The following is a 15,574-nucleotide window of genomic DNA, read 5'->3' on the forward strand; positions in this document are numbered from 1 at the left end:
ATTGTCTGTCATTTTTTTGGTCATGGGGAAAGGACTGAGAAGGGAAGATAAGTTTTAATTTTAACATAATAAAGGATGAAAAAGTAATTTATCCTAAATTTTAACAAGAGCGCAGTAACGGTATACATTGGGCGGTAGAGGAAGAAATGAGAGGATATAATGCATGTTAACAATGATTCAGAAATATTTCATTTCCTTCCACTTTCATCAAATGAAAAATCACTTGTTTCTATCTCGATTCGGAGTTGAGAGCGATTAGCATTTCGAACAGGAGGAATATAAGTGGAGCTTAGTTCTGGACAATGATGATTTCGATCTTGTGGGCTGTCCATTTCACAAGCTTCAGTATCGAACAGATTAGACATCCTCGGGAACGTTTGAACACTATCAGGATCGCATCTGTAGTTTCGTAGAAGATGAGCTGGGGACATACTACGAGACGGAGCACTGCTGCCTGGTACAGTTGATGTTACAGAACCAGAATGTCGACTCTGTTTTATGTGCTTCCTGGCTGCCTGGTGCCAGCTTCTCAAGGCCTTGGCCACTCTCTCATTGAATATTGTTGGCCTCATCGTTGAACCCATCTGATGTAATTCAGAATTTTCCATTATTGAAGTACATGAATTACTAAATTAAGAGAAAAGCAAAAGCAGCAGTAACCAGCAAGCATACCTGTGTCACCAGGGCATACAGAGGAAGGGTCACATAGCTGCATAGTATCTGAATTATTAACCTGTTCTCAAATTCACAATTTTAGTAAAATTTTCCTTAGTTGAATGCAAAAATTGCTAGGTAATGACTTGAAATGATCAAGGAAACCCACCCCATTGTTATCCTGATGACTATATCTTCTGGGTGCTCATGCAAGCAAGACTTCAAGCCAAATTCATACTAACAAACAAAGAAAAAAGGAAAAAAATTAGCGACTTTTCTTGGTTACAGAAGCAATTCTCTGGACAAATGGTTCAGTGGCTTACCCAGGACCATGCAAAGAAAGCAAGCTGAAAGGCATTCTGTACAAGGGAGATTAATTATCATTAGAGTACAATAATAATTTAAAAAAAAAAATTCCATATAATTAATGATAATATAGAATAACCTGAAACAGGACAAAGTGTATGAGGTAAAGAAGGAGACGAGGCCTGTTGAACCAGAAAAGGTCATCACCTGGCTCCACCAGAGGGGTACCCTTAACCACCTCTCCTCTCTCCTGAATCCTTAGACCCATCTTGGTTATAATAACCTGTAGTTTTGTCCCTACCAATAAGATAACCTGTAGACTCCATGTTAAACATTTGATTTGTAGCTTTTTGTGGGAGCCATTAATTAGTAAATGACAAACAACAACTTGATAGAATTATTGCTTGTTTAATGCTTACAATTAGAGGGACGAATGGCAGCCATAGATAAGAATACCAGCCTGTCCACAACAATAACATTATACCAAATTTTAAGGTCAATGATTCTGGTGCTAATATATGAAGAATTTATCAGGTGAAACTCCATCAATTAAAAAAATATTTATATATCGTGTTGAAGTGGTTTGTTTTAGTCATGGCCGCCGGACCTAAATTGACAATTTAGATTCAATGGTTTAAGGGGATTTGGACTGCAGGGTCCTCCAATTTGGTTTCAATTTACAAAATTGAACCGGTTATCGGTTCAAGGCCGATTTCTGTCGAGTCTATTCGGATCAATTTCAATTTTGGATTAGACTAGACCGTGGCCATGGCTAATTTGTTGTGCTTAACGATCCAAATTCGGGTTCTAATAATTAATGAAGAGTGGTATGAACTTACCATGAGTATTAAACAATAGGAAAACGACCGCAAATAACCACATAATTGGGCTACAAAACAGAAGTATAAGAGGTTAGAGCAAAACCCATCTCTTTTGAGACCCTGGAAAAGAGAAAGTAAGTTAAATGCAAGACTAACCTGATTCCAACCACATCTTTGAAATCTTCTTCAAGTGATCTTTTGATGTAATTGTGGAAATCAAACTTAATTTGACTATGGGGTGCCAAATGAGCCTGAGAATTAAACATTGAACCATTGAGTTGATGACCAAGATTACTGAATTCTGTGTTTAATTAAATACATGAATCTATATACTGAATAGGAGAAAGCAAGATGGCTCACAATGATAAACCCATGTCTCAGGGTTAAGTAATCAACCTTAAGAACTGATCTAAAGAACTGTCTGAAGAAACAGACCTGCAGAAAAGAAAAATTATAATGCATTACAATGTATAACCCTGGCCCATGCCTGCAGAAAAGAAAGTAAATTCTCACTTACTACCCATAAAAGAATTGATGAATGACTCCAAGAATTTAGATGCCTTCTCCCAAATGAAGTGTCTCTTGTGAATCTGAACCTCTCTGGGTCTGCAATATGAACAGTTAAGTAACCAATCTCAATTATGATATTTGTTATATATTATTGCACATGCATGCTGTGAAACCCACCATGTGAGAACTGGTAGTCAGCTGTTCTTGTTTCCTTTTCCCATTTCTTCCATTTTCTCATCTTCCATGCATACCACAACAAAATAAATTTCAAAATTGTAAATGGATTATAATTAACTACCTACAGAGAGATGTCCATATATACCTTGGCTCTGCCTAAAGCCAGTGTAATAATGCAATAAATCACATGATAAAGTGCTAGTACGAAGATGAATCTATGAAGTTGATGGATTCCTTCTGCTGAAACAAATGGGACTTTCCCCTGCAATCATAAAGAGTTATATTTTCTGACATGTTCCTTTTTCTATGGAAGAAAGAAGCTGATAGTCTCTGTGGTCGAACTCATGAACCATACCTTTGAAGCGCATTTGTTATCCCCATCAGCAGCTAAAACCCTTCGGTCGCTGCCATTAGAACCTGATGATGAGTTTGAAAGAAGCTTTCTTTGGTTGTTTAATTTACTCTCTTGCTTTTTATTACATGGATGCCAAGTATCACCTATGGATTTTGGTATACATATTTTTGTAATAGGCCCTTGTCCTACTGTTAGGAGCAATGATATGAATCCTAGCAGCATAAGCTCTACAGAAAATTGAGTTAGTGTCTTGAAAACCAGATTTAAAAATTCAAGAATCATTAATTAGTTTAATAAGTATATCTAGCATGCATATATATACCTGATTTAATCTTTTCAAGAGCTTCATATAGAGCTCGTTTTTGTCTCTTTGTTAGCCACTACACAAACCAAAGGAAAACACATACTTGTTAAGCATGATTTATTAATATATATATATATATATATATATATATATATATATATATATATATATATATATATATAGGAGCATTCAATCACCTTCCCAATCGAGTGAATGATATATTCAATGAAGATTGAAATGGAAACCAGCACAAAACAAACAACAGCAACTGCCCAAGTGGGTGTTTCCTCCAAAGATCGACTTCCTGCCTCAGCTGCCATGCTTCCAATTCACTAATGCAGAAGTCTTTAAGCACAGAAGATAACTAAGCATGTCTATAAATAGAGAGAAGTTAAAGGTCAATAGAACTTGGGAGTTCAAACTATTGGAAGACTCAAGTAAACAATAGGGTCTTCATAAACGTGCTATAACGAACAAAGAGTAGACTTTTGGCTTAGAATATGGGTTGTTATGACTTGTGATGGGTACCCTCCAATCCAATTAGTTTTCCTAGTAGAGGTTCTAGAGATGATATGTGACAAAATGTCCTGACCAAAAACGTTCCTTGCAATTGCATGCGATAAGCTTCTGTGGACGAATTATATACATATATATATATATATAAACCAAACATATACTATACTTTTGTTCTAACTTATAAGCCAACTTGCAATTTTCTTTTCCATTCTATGAACATCTGAGGTGTCAAATGCGACCTTTGTTTTTTTCACGTCCACTCCATTCTAGGTGATCATCGCCAAGTTTATTTTATTCTCTCCTAATTATTGCGTGTCATGGTATATGTAAATCTAACACTAGGGGGTGCCATTAGACTAGTTCTGGATCAAAATCGACAATTTTCATTTAAAATTCAAGGAATTGTATTGTTTCCCTCAATTTCAATTCAATTTCAGTTCAATTCTAATTTAATTAAATTTGGTTATTAAAATTTTTTTTATATTTTTAAATAAAATAAAAATCCAATTTAGAATAATTCAAATCACACCGGTGCTAAGTCTTAATAATAATAATAATAATAATAATATCTGAAATTTAAAAAAGAATATGAAACTTCTAAGAAAAATGTTGGTAGTGGGGGGAAATGGTGATGGGTGGACTTAGAGGAACTTTGAACAAGTTGTGGCTTAAGGGTTGACGTTGATAAAGCTAAGAACCAAAGCTACCATTTCAATGTGGACTGCAAAATTATACCACAAAAATTGAGGAATCCAATTGCTAATTTGGTGCGAAAAATTAGCAACTTATAATTTGCTTATTCCTTGTAAAAGTTATCTTATATTCTTTTAGCAATCTTAATTTATAAATTAGTCAAATTAATTTATCAATTCTAAAATAAACTGATTTTTTTGTTTTATAATTTTTTGGATTTATAAATTTAAAAAATAAATGACATAATTTTTTTATTTTAATATTTATAAATTAATTTAATAAAATATTTTATTATATTATTATTATTATTTAATTTTTAAATTTTTATCATAGATATCATTTTTAGTCATTTTAATAATAAACATATTTATAAGTGTTTTTATCAAGCACATTAAATATTTATCAATCATTTATAAATACTTAATTGATTAAAATTTTAAATACTTATAAATTCAAATTAATTTATAAGCTAATTTTATAAATTAAGTCAAACATTTCCCTAATTATTTTCATTATTTCTTTCAAAACTATGAAAAGTGAAAAATCTCAAAATTATGTTTTGTATTCCTAGTCATCCACAATTATTATTTATTAATTTCACTTGTGGCCTAATAAGATTAAGTTTTTTTTTTTGAAGAAAAACTTTTTATTATATATAAATATTGAGTATTTAAAGTATAATATACCCATAAAACAAATATAATAAAAATATAAATATTTAATAACACAATAATAAATAAAATTAAAAATGATGATATTATAAGAAAATACAGTAGATATTCAGTTTTGAATGTTTTTAAAGATTAAGATTTTAGTGTATATATATATATAACTCTATTCTTTTGTCCTTGACGGGAGAGGTCCACCGTCCACAGCCCCGGCATCCAAGGCACCACCGTCCCAGGGAACAAGTATTCTTTTCATGGCTGTCTCACTGAATTTTAGACTTATAAATAATAGATGTTAAAGAAAAAGAAAATGTCTTAATCATTTCAATAATTATAATTAATGAAAACTTTCGAATATTAAAATAATTCTTCCTATTTTCATCATGTATTTCTTAACTTTTTTATTATATTATTTTATAAAACAAGTAAATAAAATTCTAATCAATTTTTTCATTAATTTAATTCTGATTAAGATTTAAATTCAGATTTTTTTATAATTTTAAAAATAATTCAAAATTAAAAATTTTAATCAAAGTTTATAAGTGATCTAATCTGCAAAGCCTTTCCCAAAGCTTCATTTCCTCCACTGGAGCCATTCACGGCTGCTAAAATATAAAAATAACTAATTATAGTTAATTAATTAAAATTAAAAATAATTAACTAAGTAATTAACATTAAAAAATAATTAATTTTAAAAACATTTTAAAAATTAAAAAAAAAGTAATTCATGCACTAAAGTGGTGAGTGAGTTATACATTCTTTAAATTAAGTTAAATTAGACATAAATTAAAATTTTAAATTAAATTAAATAAAAAATTAAAATTAAATTAAACATATAGAGGAAATTAGACTCTATTCCAATTTAAAATCCTCAAACAAAACAGCTTGTTAAAATCTGTGGACGGAGAAGCCATGGTTTTGGAAAGATGAGGCAAATTTTCTTTTGAGGGTTGTGGGTATTCAATGGACAATTTTAGTCAACATTTTCCTTTTGAAGGTTTGTAATATTTCCAACTCTGATTATTATAGATTGATTTTGGTTTATATATTCCTAATTGAGGTCAAAGGATTAGGTCATTATGGTTTCTGAAATGCAAATTTTCTTTCAATTTTCAATTTCTAGATTCAGAATTATTTATTTAAAAAAATAAATATCTCCTCCATCATTTTCACTTGATCTAAATAAAAACATTATTATAATAATAAGCAAATTGATAAATAAAACATGTGTTTGCTTTTGTTAATTTTAAATCCGACCTTTTATTAGATTAAGAATATTAGTTTAAAGAATTTTTTTTTAAAGAAAAATTATTATTTAACGTTTAATTGGTAACATTATTTAAAAGTATTTATACTTTAATTAATGACTTAAACTTCATTTGTTTCATAAAAAATATTTTTGCAAAAATTGTTTTATTTTTTTTTTAATTTAAAAAAAATATTTCCTATTTTAAAATTAGTAAATATTTTTCTCAATATTTACTCTTTTTTTTTATAAATCCACTTAAACTTTTAAATCACTGGAGCTATTGTTTTTAGTTTTTTTTTTCCTTAATTTTTAATAATAAATTTAATTATTTTTAACTAATTTTTAATGTTGCAATAAACAATAAAAAATAATTTATTTTTCAAAAAATATTTTTTATAGATAATTTATTTTTTATAAAATAAACAGAGTTTAAATCTATAAAATATAGATGAGATGACCATTTAATTTAATGAAATTAAATTATAAGAATTAATTAATTAATATAATTCTCAAAATAGACTATCTCATAAATAGTAATAGTAGCAATATGTAGAGAATATGCATAAACAAAGACTGACCAGACAGAATTTCTCATTACGTACGTATAAACATTGAAATCCAATTAAGTTAATTGATTAATACACCTGAAATTCAATTCCAAATAAAATAAATTATATCTATATATATATATATAGAGAGAGAGAGAGAGAGAGAGAGAGAGAGAAACTCTCTTGAGTTTTAGCAGTCTTTGGCATAGATCGACATGATCAGTTGGATTATGGCAGCAGGAGATTCATCAAGTGGTTCACTCGAATATACACCAACATGGGCACTTGCCACTGTTTGCTTTGTGTTCATCTCCATTTCCATTGTTATAGAGCACATCTTCCATCTCCTCACCAACGTCAGTAAATCAAAACCCACTTTTTTTTTCTTATTATTTTCAAGATTAATTACATTTTTATTTATCAGAAAAATGTTCATGCATGCAGTGGCTTAAGAGCCGTCGAAAAACTGCTCTGAGTGAAGCGGTGGTCAAGCTCAAATCAGGTGCATGTCGTAACCAAGATGATCATATCCCTTTTCTTCCACAAAGATGATCAAATTTCTAAATTAATTTTTGAGAATTTTTTTAATCTTTTTTTCAGAGTTGATGCTGTTGGGTTTCATTTCACTGATGTTGGCAGTGACTCAAGAATCTATATCTAAAATCTGCATACCCACCAAGATTGCAGACTCTATGCTTCCATGTCGCAAAGAGATTGAATCAGAAACCATCAAAGTGAAAGAATATGAGCACTTTGTGAAAAGATTGGCTGGGAATTGGTCATTGTTAGCTAAAGTTCAAAGGCACCATAGAATATTAGCGGATGATGAGGCTGATGAAACTAGTGCAGATTCTGATGATCCCTGCAGTTCAAAAGTACATATGTGGACCTTTATCTCTAGTGAATTACATTTTAAAAAGAAAAACTTTACTTACAGTTTATTAATATAAGTAAGAATTTTTCAGGGAAAGGTTTCTTTAATAGCAGAAGATGGGATCCACCAGCTTCACATATTCATCTTTGTGCTAGCAGTTATGCAAATTGTGTACAGTGTTCTAACTATGGCTTTGGGCAGGGCCAAGGTAATTAATTAATTAACTAATTCTTGTTTTGAATTCTTGATGCTCAATTTAATGCTTCTTCATCTGTTTATTTGCATAGATGAGACGCTGGAAAGCTTGGGAGAATGAGACTCAAACAACTGAATACCAAGTTGCTAATGGTATGTTTCTTAATTATGAGATCCCATATCTCACTCAGGCAAAGTTTTACCTAAATTAGATCTACCATAAATTTAAAATACAAACATGTGAGATCTACTTATAAATAATTCGGTTTCATTATACATCTTGTATCTTGAGTTCATGTAGACTCAGTCTAGGTAAAAAAAATTCATTTCACTCATATTTTAAAATAGGAAAATTCTTACTTAAATCGAGTCTATTATGAATATAAGATATAAAATGTATAGTAAAATCTACCTATTAAATATATATATCTCACATATTTACGATTTGAATATACAATAAATTCAATTTAGATAAGAAAAATAACAAGCACACGATAAACTTTTGGCTTCTGTGTTATTGTAGTGTAACCTTTCAACATTAGCGTGTTAAAATAATCAAAGTTAAAGAGGTCCAAAACACCAAATCTCACTGCAACTTTTCAACATTGACGTGTAATGCATGCCAAGTTCCAATATTGTTGCTTTTCTCACATTATATTCATTATTAAAGTTTGATTTTGGAAAGTTTTAATTTAATACAAATATAAAAATTAATTTTATTATTATCACTTAATTATGAAATAAAAATATATGAATTAATTATATTAGAGATATAAAATTTACTTATAAATTTAAACTTTTAAATTAAGTGATCTTTTAATATAGTACTATCAGAAATTTAACCCAAAAAAAGAGTTAAATTTTCAATTATAATTGTTTTTATTTATTTATTAAATATATTTCAGTTTGTTTTTATTGACAATTTCTGTTTATTAGATCCAAATCGATTTAGATTTGCAAGACAAACAACATTTGGAAGACGACACATAACAAGTTACAAAGAAACATCAGCATATTTATGGACTGTGAGTATCAACCCTCCTTTCTATTTATTCATTTCTTTTTACATATTTTTTTTTTATTTAATTTTAATTGAGATTTAGACTCATGATTTATTAGTTATTTCTCTCTAAAAAATAACTAATAAGTACTTTTAATTGGATGAAAAATACAGAAATGCTTTTTCAGACAATTCTTTAATTCAGTGGCAAAAGTTGATTATCTCACCTTGAGACATGGATTTATCTCGGTAATCATCTTTTAATGACATTAACTAGAATTAATGGTCTTTAATTTCATTAATTATGAAATTGTCTCCTTAATTAATCATAGTACTCCTATATATGTTCGTGTTTGTAAATTTAGGCTCACATGTCAACATTGAACAACAACTTCAATTTCCAACAATACATACAACGATCCCTGGACGAAGATTTTAAGATCGTGGTTAGCATCAGGTTGTAATTAATTTATGATCATCACCTATATTAAGCATTAATTGGTAATTAATTTTTCATCTTTTCCACTCATAATCCTCTTTCTGTCTCATTGCAGCCCTTTAATGTGGCTTCTAGTTGTCATTTTCATGTTGGTCGACGTACGTGGTAAAGTATTTACTCTGTAACATTTGGTATTAACTATTTTTTTCAATTTTATTTTTTATTTTTACTAAATATTATAATAAATATTTATATAATGAGTAATTAAATGAGATAAAGAGGAATTTAGTCGATTATTAATATATCTTTGTAAAAATAAGGTTATACAAATATTTTTTTAATTATTGTGCAAAATTCAAATACAACAAATAAAAATAGGCAGAAATAATATATATTCTATTGTTACTTCTTTTCTATCGAATTTGAGTTTTGCACAATGATTAATAAATAATTGAATAACTTTAATTTTATAAAAATATACATAATTGACTAAATTATTTTTATTTTATTTAATTATTTTTTATATGAATATTTATTATATTTAATAAATATAATAAATAAAATTAAAAAAAATTAACATTCTTTATATTTTAAATGTGATAAATAATTTTAAATTAAAAAAATAAATAAAAAATATAAAAATAAATGGAAGAAATATAAAAATGTTTCTCTATCAACCCATATCACTAATTGGTAGTTGAGTTAAAGGGACACTAAATTAATTATGTGGAACTTGTACAGGTTGGAAAGTATTTGTTTGGATATCCTATATTCCACTATTGGTAAGTACATTTAATTTGGATGTTTTGTTTTTTTTTTTTTATTTAAATTAAATACAAGAAACGCACACACACATGAAACAGGGAAGGCTTACTGTATTCAGTTTCTCTTTGAATGAAATTTATCTTTCTTTAAAAAAAATTTTGCACCATAGATAGATCTTGCTATGGTCTAAGTTGGGCTTGAATTTATATTGATCTAGTTAAAACTGAAATCAAAATTGATCAATGATTTTTAGGTACAAATTAGATTAAAATTTAGACTCTAAAGGGTTAGATTCAATTCTCCTCTTTACAACATTTAAACTAGATGTTGTGCACTACGAAAGCGTGTAAATTACAAAAAAAATAAAGTAAATATACAAAATACTAATATTTACGTGGTTCACCCTCTCAACATAGGGTTACATTCACGGACATGTCATCTTTCACTATCAATAATAAATAATCATCGTTACAAGCTCAAAACTATATTATTCATAAACTCAATTACACCCAAGAGAACTTATATTGCATCAAACTACTCATAGTAAATATATTAGTCAGTCCCTCTCAGTCTCCTTTAGAAATAATTCAATATATTTACTATTATAATACTACACCATAAAGGGTGTCTTTAACTATATGTGTAAGAATTTTCTCACCAATAGACAAGAATTTGAGTTATAATTCTAACACCAAAATTGATAGTCTAACCCGTTGGTACAATTTAGTATGAATATCTTTTTTTATAGCAGTTTTTATTTTAAAAATCAAATTTTCAATTATATCAAACTCCAAATCAAAAAATTTATCAATTCTGAATTATCTTTAAAAAGGATCAACGCGGTCCAATTTAGGGTTTTCAAACTATGGCTCGGAACCAACTTGGAATCGAACCATAGCGACCTATATATATATATAGTGTAAATTAATTTTCCTAATTAATTAAACCAACTATTTTGTTTATTAATTTTGCTTAATTTGGTTGAAGGTGGTGCTGATTCTGGGAACCAAACTTGAAGTCATTGTTGAACGAATGGCTATGCACATCAATGAACAAAACAGTGTGATTATTGGCACCCCTCTTGTTCAACCAAATGATAATCTCTTCTGGTTTGGACGCCCCCAATTTGTTCTTACTCTCCTGCATTATACTCTATTTCTGGTAATTAATTCTTATTCCTCTTTATTAGAAAAAAATTTAAAAATATATATTGGTTATCCAATAATTTTGGACATTTAACTGATATATAAATGTTTCTATTTTAGAATGCATTTGAACTTGCCTTCTTCATTTGGGTTACGGTAAGTAATATCATCTGAGGAATTCTTATCTAAATTTAATTCATCATACACTCAAAGTATAAAGCTATGCTGAAACTCACATATTTAGACTCGGCTACCGGTTGAGTGTATCCGAAATCTCATATTTTTGCCTTGTTGTTTTCAGATAGAATTTGGGTTGGATTCATGTTACCATGAGCACACTGTAGTCGTGGTCGCAAGGGTGGTGTTAGCGTAAGCAAGCTACAAATGGAATATTATGAACTTCTTCAAGATAATTAATTTTTTTATGCTAATGATTTGGTTTATAAGTTGTCTTCTTCTCCTCATCAGGGTAACAGTTCAAGTACTTTGCAGCTACATCACTCTTCCCCTCCATGCACTTGTCACACAGGTTACAATTAAGTTTCTTCTGCTGGAGCCGAGTGCCAAAGCTATGTGTCCATTTTGCTCTAGTATTTTAAAACTACATTTCTTCTGCGTTGTTGACAGATGGGGTCAGAATTCAAGAGCAAGGTAGTAGAGGAGCAAGTGGCACAAATTATAAAGCAATGGCATGAAGAAGTGAGGGAAAGAAGGAAGAAACAAGAAAAATCTTTACAATCTTTAAGGGATACTTCTAATTTGTCTGCAGACTGGAGCTTCAGAAATATGCGTAGTCCTACTGAAAATTCAAGACTTGAAAACAATTACAGTGAAAGAGAAATCGCTCAAGTATAAATGCCTTATTAACTGAGACCCTTGTGGCCTTGCTTTATTATATCAACATTGTTAAACATATGGAAAAAAGTAGGGGAAAAGAAGTTTATTTTAGAAAGAAATTTGTTTCTTTTTTCAACTCTCTTGCACTTTCTCAAGATGTAATCCTCTAATAGTCATAATAAATTCTCCTCAAAAGGTTTCAAATCTTTCTTTCTTTTTACCTTGGTGCATGGCAGTTGCCAAATTGACTACTCTTAACCTGAATAGACTCTTGTTTTAATTATGAAAAGCAAACAAAGGAGGACAAAAAGGAAATAAAGAGCAAGGAAACAGTAATTCAAAGAAGAGGAGAATGAGTCACTGCCCACTTCTTATCATGCACTGGGTAATTCTCAGAGGTCCCACAATCTTGGCACCATATGGTTATTGATTAGGTATAAGATATAGCCTCCACATTTAGCTTGTGAATAAACATGTGGAGTTTGGGCAATCCATAACTCATGACCACATCTCCTCCTCTACTGTCCATTTAGGTTCCACCACTTGCTTTCCACATTCCTTTATTCTACTTTCACTACCACCACACTTCATTTATATTTTCAATCACAAATTTAGATTTCCTTCCGCTTGATAGTGATGCGTCCCTACCGCAAGTGCACGGGTCGTACAAGTAGTATAGAAAAATATCGATCCCACGAGGAGTTGTGTTAATGATTGAATTTTCGATATAAAAGTTGACTAAATCGAAATATCTATGAAATTAAAGAAGTGAATTGATGAGTAATGGAGCTTAAAATCTATATGTGCAAAATCAATATTCTATTTAACAATGTATTGCGTTAAACTAAAATTGCATCAAATTGAAATAAGCGAGTTCAAATATGGCAATATTGAAAATGGCAAGCAATTAAATTCAATTGAAAATTAACAATGGTAAAAAGGTGATTTCGGAGTTCGGGATTTCATATTCGAGCTATTTTGGGATTTTAAATTGGTTATCCAATCTTATGAAACTAATGGGTTTTAAGGAGATTAATTCTTAAATCCTTTGAATTCCCTTTCGAGTGAGACAAAGAGTGCCTTAATCAAACTAATCCTACTTTCGTGGAGTTAGAATTAATTAAGACCCATTAAGTTCTTTAATTAATCTGTGAATCCTCTTAATCCTTAGCCTATTTCTAGGTCTAAGTTAATTAAGTCCAATTTCTTGATTATCTATCACAAGGCCTTCTCCTTTCGGTGCTTCAACCATGGATTAAGAACATCACTTAATGGGATCCTACACTAAGCATGTCATTAAGCATACAAGAAATGAATAAAACTCATTAAGACCACAAAATATGGATTACCCAATCAAGATCCACAAAATATCTCAAATATTACAACCCTTACTCTAGAATCAAAAGTAAACTACTCACTATCCATAATGCTTACAAGATATGATGAGTTCAAATGGAAATAAAGCTTTAATCTAAGCTAAGAAGTAAGAAATTAAACACTAGAAATGTAAAAAAATATAAGGGAAGAAAGAAATCTGCAAATCTTGGTTGAAAATGGTGTGGAAGGTGAAGGTGACTCTTCAAATTCTGCTCAGCCCCCCTCCTTTTCTTCTTTGCTCCTTTTCTCTCCTTTAAAATGGGAAAATGAGACTATTTATAGCATTTTTCTGACATGGAGCCCTAAAATGGTATGTTCTAGGAGGAATTATTTGAGGGAATCTCCTGCCAGCTCATTAATGAACTCTTCATGGATCAGATAAGTGGGTCGCATAAGTTATGCATCCCTTATGCGCTTACCGGTTCTGAACAGTGATCTTTCTCCTTATGCAGATCTGCATAGCTTATGCGGCAAGTTATGCACAGTTTGGTCAATGCATATTTCAGCTTGAAAACCTATTTTTGACATCTTTTGGCTGTAGGAGACACTCCTCAATGGCAAAATTCTCTTCAGTCCTTCAAAAACACCATTTTTCCTACAAAACAAAGTAAAAATTACAAATTAATGCAAAATTGACAACTATGAAAAACTAACTAATTTACTAATGAAATTAGCTAAAGATAACTAATAATAGAATAAAATGGCTATAAAATTAGACCTAAATGACTATGCAAAATGTATGCATCAAATACCCCCAAACTCAAGCTTTTGCTTGTCCTCAAGCAAACTTTAAAATGTGGTGCAAAGTTTTTAGGGGTGCCTTATCCAAAGAGTTATGAAAATTACCAATTGAAGTAACTTAACACACCTTCAGCCATACCAGCAATCCATATACCCATCCTTCAAAATGCAAAGAATTTAATGCTTATCCAAGCTTTCACCGCTTAGCCATCAAGTCAATTATCATTCAAAATCTCCAAACCAACCAATCAAAAGAGAGGGTCATGCTCAAAAGGAATTCTAGAACAATCAATAGTCAAAGTGTCTCTATATGGAATGATGGAATTGAATGAATGAATGAATAGTTTTCCAATCCCATAGGCAAATTCCCCACTCCTATCTCCACTAATGTAGCAAGTACTTTCAAGAGATCAAAGGTCTTTTTAGGGATGTAATGGGGCCATGGGGTTCAAAATGAGGCTAAGAAGAAGAATGGGTAAAAAGTATTCAAAGCATGAGAATATGTTGCAATTTTGAAACATAAGGTACACTTTATTATATATTTTTTTTCTCTTTTTTTATATGGGAGAGAGAAATACACAATGAGGATTGTCAAGTGCTAGCATAGTTTACAAAACACATAAAAATAGAGGGACATTTTGATACTTTAACTTGTATTTTGTATTTTCTTTTGATAATTGTCCCTAAAAAAAAAAATGCCACCCCCAAACTCATTTCTTTTAATACTTTGGGTGGATTTCTTTCATTTTGAATGGCAATAGTGAAAAGCACATATACTAGCACTTTTACAAGATGACAAGCACTTCTTCTCCCTTTTATTGTATTTTTTTCTTTTTTTTATTTTTTATTTTTTTATTTATTTTTTTTATGTACCTAATATTATGAATAATTATCCTCATGAAAAGGGTTGGAGTGTTTGGTTCATTGGCTAGGTAGCAATAAGGGTTTCAAGAAAAATTAGGAATAAAAAGGTTCAAAGGGGTTTGCAAGGGTTAATTTTAATTAGGAAAAAGGCCAAAGGTTTAAATCAAAGAATGCCTAATCATCTCTCTTTTCAAGTATAAGCTGGTATTTCGCCTTGAAAGGTTTAGAAAATTTATTCTAGGATTGGTGAGACATCATTTGACTACCTTATATCCAATAACTCCCTCTAAACACTTCCACCTCCAAATGACTAGTTGGGTGGCTTTTTGGCTAAGAAGATATAGGCAAGGGATAGACACTTCAAAACCTTGCACCTTTTAGGAAACTTTCAATCCACAAACCCAACTAAAGGGTGAGTCAAATCACTCTCATAGGCACATTTTCAATACTCAAGGGATTTGGCAAAAGATTTTAATGCATGATGCATGATTCCTAAAATGAGTAATGCATTAACTAAGTGGAAGGAGTCTATTTGT

General features: G+C 30.2%; 2 protein-coding genes across 2 annotated transcripts; one reads left to right on the forward strand and one right to left on the reverse strand.

The window, feature by feature from the left end:
• Nucleotides 1-76: 76 nt before the first annotated feature.
• On the reverse strand, nucleotides 77-3,481 carry LOC110660119 (MLO-like protein 12). Its single transcript, XM_021818300.2, has 15 exons — nucleotides 3,325-3,481; nucleotides 3,146-3,203; nucleotides 2,824-3,050; nucleotides 2,614-2,730; nucleotides 2,469-2,529; nucleotides 2,299-2,387; nucleotides 2,142-2,216; nucleotides 1,938-2,032; nucleotides 1,800-1,849; nucleotides 1,380-1,420; nucleotides 1,100-1,273; nucleotides 978-1,013; nucleotides 824-891; nucleotides 673-733; nucleotides 77-584 (listed from the first exon to the last, which is right to left on the reverse strand). Exons 1-15 carry the CDS (start codon nucleotides 3,445-3,447, stop codon nucleotides 189-191), a joined length of 1,671 nt encoding a protein of 556 aa, XP_021673992.2. The 5' UTR covers nucleotides 3,448-3,481; the 3' UTR covers nucleotides 77-188.
• A 3,482-nt stretch (nucleotides 3,482-6,963) lies between these two features.
• LOC110660118 (MLO-like protein 3) lies at nucleotides 6,964-12,262 on the forward strand. The gene is made up of 15 exons (XM_021818298.2): nucleotides 6,964-7,157; nucleotides 7,246-7,303; nucleotides 7,402-7,676; nucleotides 7,767-7,883; nucleotides 7,963-8,023; nucleotides 8,807-8,895; nucleotides 9,045-9,119; nucleotides 9,236-9,327; nucleotides 9,425-9,474; nucleotides 10,051-10,091; nucleotides 11,062-11,235; nucleotides 11,340-11,375; nucleotides 11,521-11,588; nucleotides 11,688-11,748; nucleotides 11,847-12,262. Exons 1-15 carry the CDS (start codon nucleotides 7,017-7,019, stop codon nucleotides 12,072-12,074), a joined length of 1,566 nt encoding a protein of 521 aa, XP_021673990.2. The 5' UTR covers nucleotides 6,964-7,016; the 3' UTR covers nucleotides 12,075-12,262.
• The last annotated feature ends 3,312 nt before the right edge of the window (nucleotides 12,263-15,574 follow it).

Source organism: Hevea brasiliensis, chromosome 5 (assembly GCF_030052815.1).
Source record: "Hevea brasiliensis isolate MT/VB/25A 57/8 chromosome 5, ASM3005281v1, whole genome shotgun sequence".
NCBI classification, from domain to species: domain Eukaryota; kingdom Viridiplantae; phylum Streptophyta; class Magnoliopsida; order Malpighiales; family Euphorbiaceae; genus Hevea; species Hevea brasiliensis.

Bases quoted from the DNA above. Each gene is read 5' to 3' on its own strand.
- LOC110660118 (XM_021818298.2), top strand. From the start codon at position 7,017: ATGATCAGTTGGATTATGGCAGCAGGAGATTCATCAAGTGGTTCACTC. The intron at 9,475-10,050 runs GTAAAGTATTTA...GAACTTGTACAG, and splicing joins CATGTTGGTCGACGTACGTG to GTTGGAAAGTATTTGTTTGG. The intron at 11,589-11,687 runs GTAAGCAAGCTA...TCTCCTCATCAG, and splicing joins GTCGCAAGGGTGGTGTTAGC to GGTAACAGTTCAAGTACTTT.
- LOC110660119 (XM_021818300.2), bottom strand. From the start codon at position 3,447: ATGGCAGCTGAGGCAGGAAGTCGATCTTTGGAGGAAACACCCACTTGG. The intron at 892-977 runs GTAAGCCACTGA...TTTGTTTGTTAG, and splicing joins CTTTCTTTGCATGGTCCTGG to TATGAATTTGGCTTGAAGTC. The intron at 585-672 runs GTATGCTTGCTG...GAATTACATCAG, and splicing joins TGTATGCCCTGGTGACACAG to ATGGGTTCAACGATGAGGCC.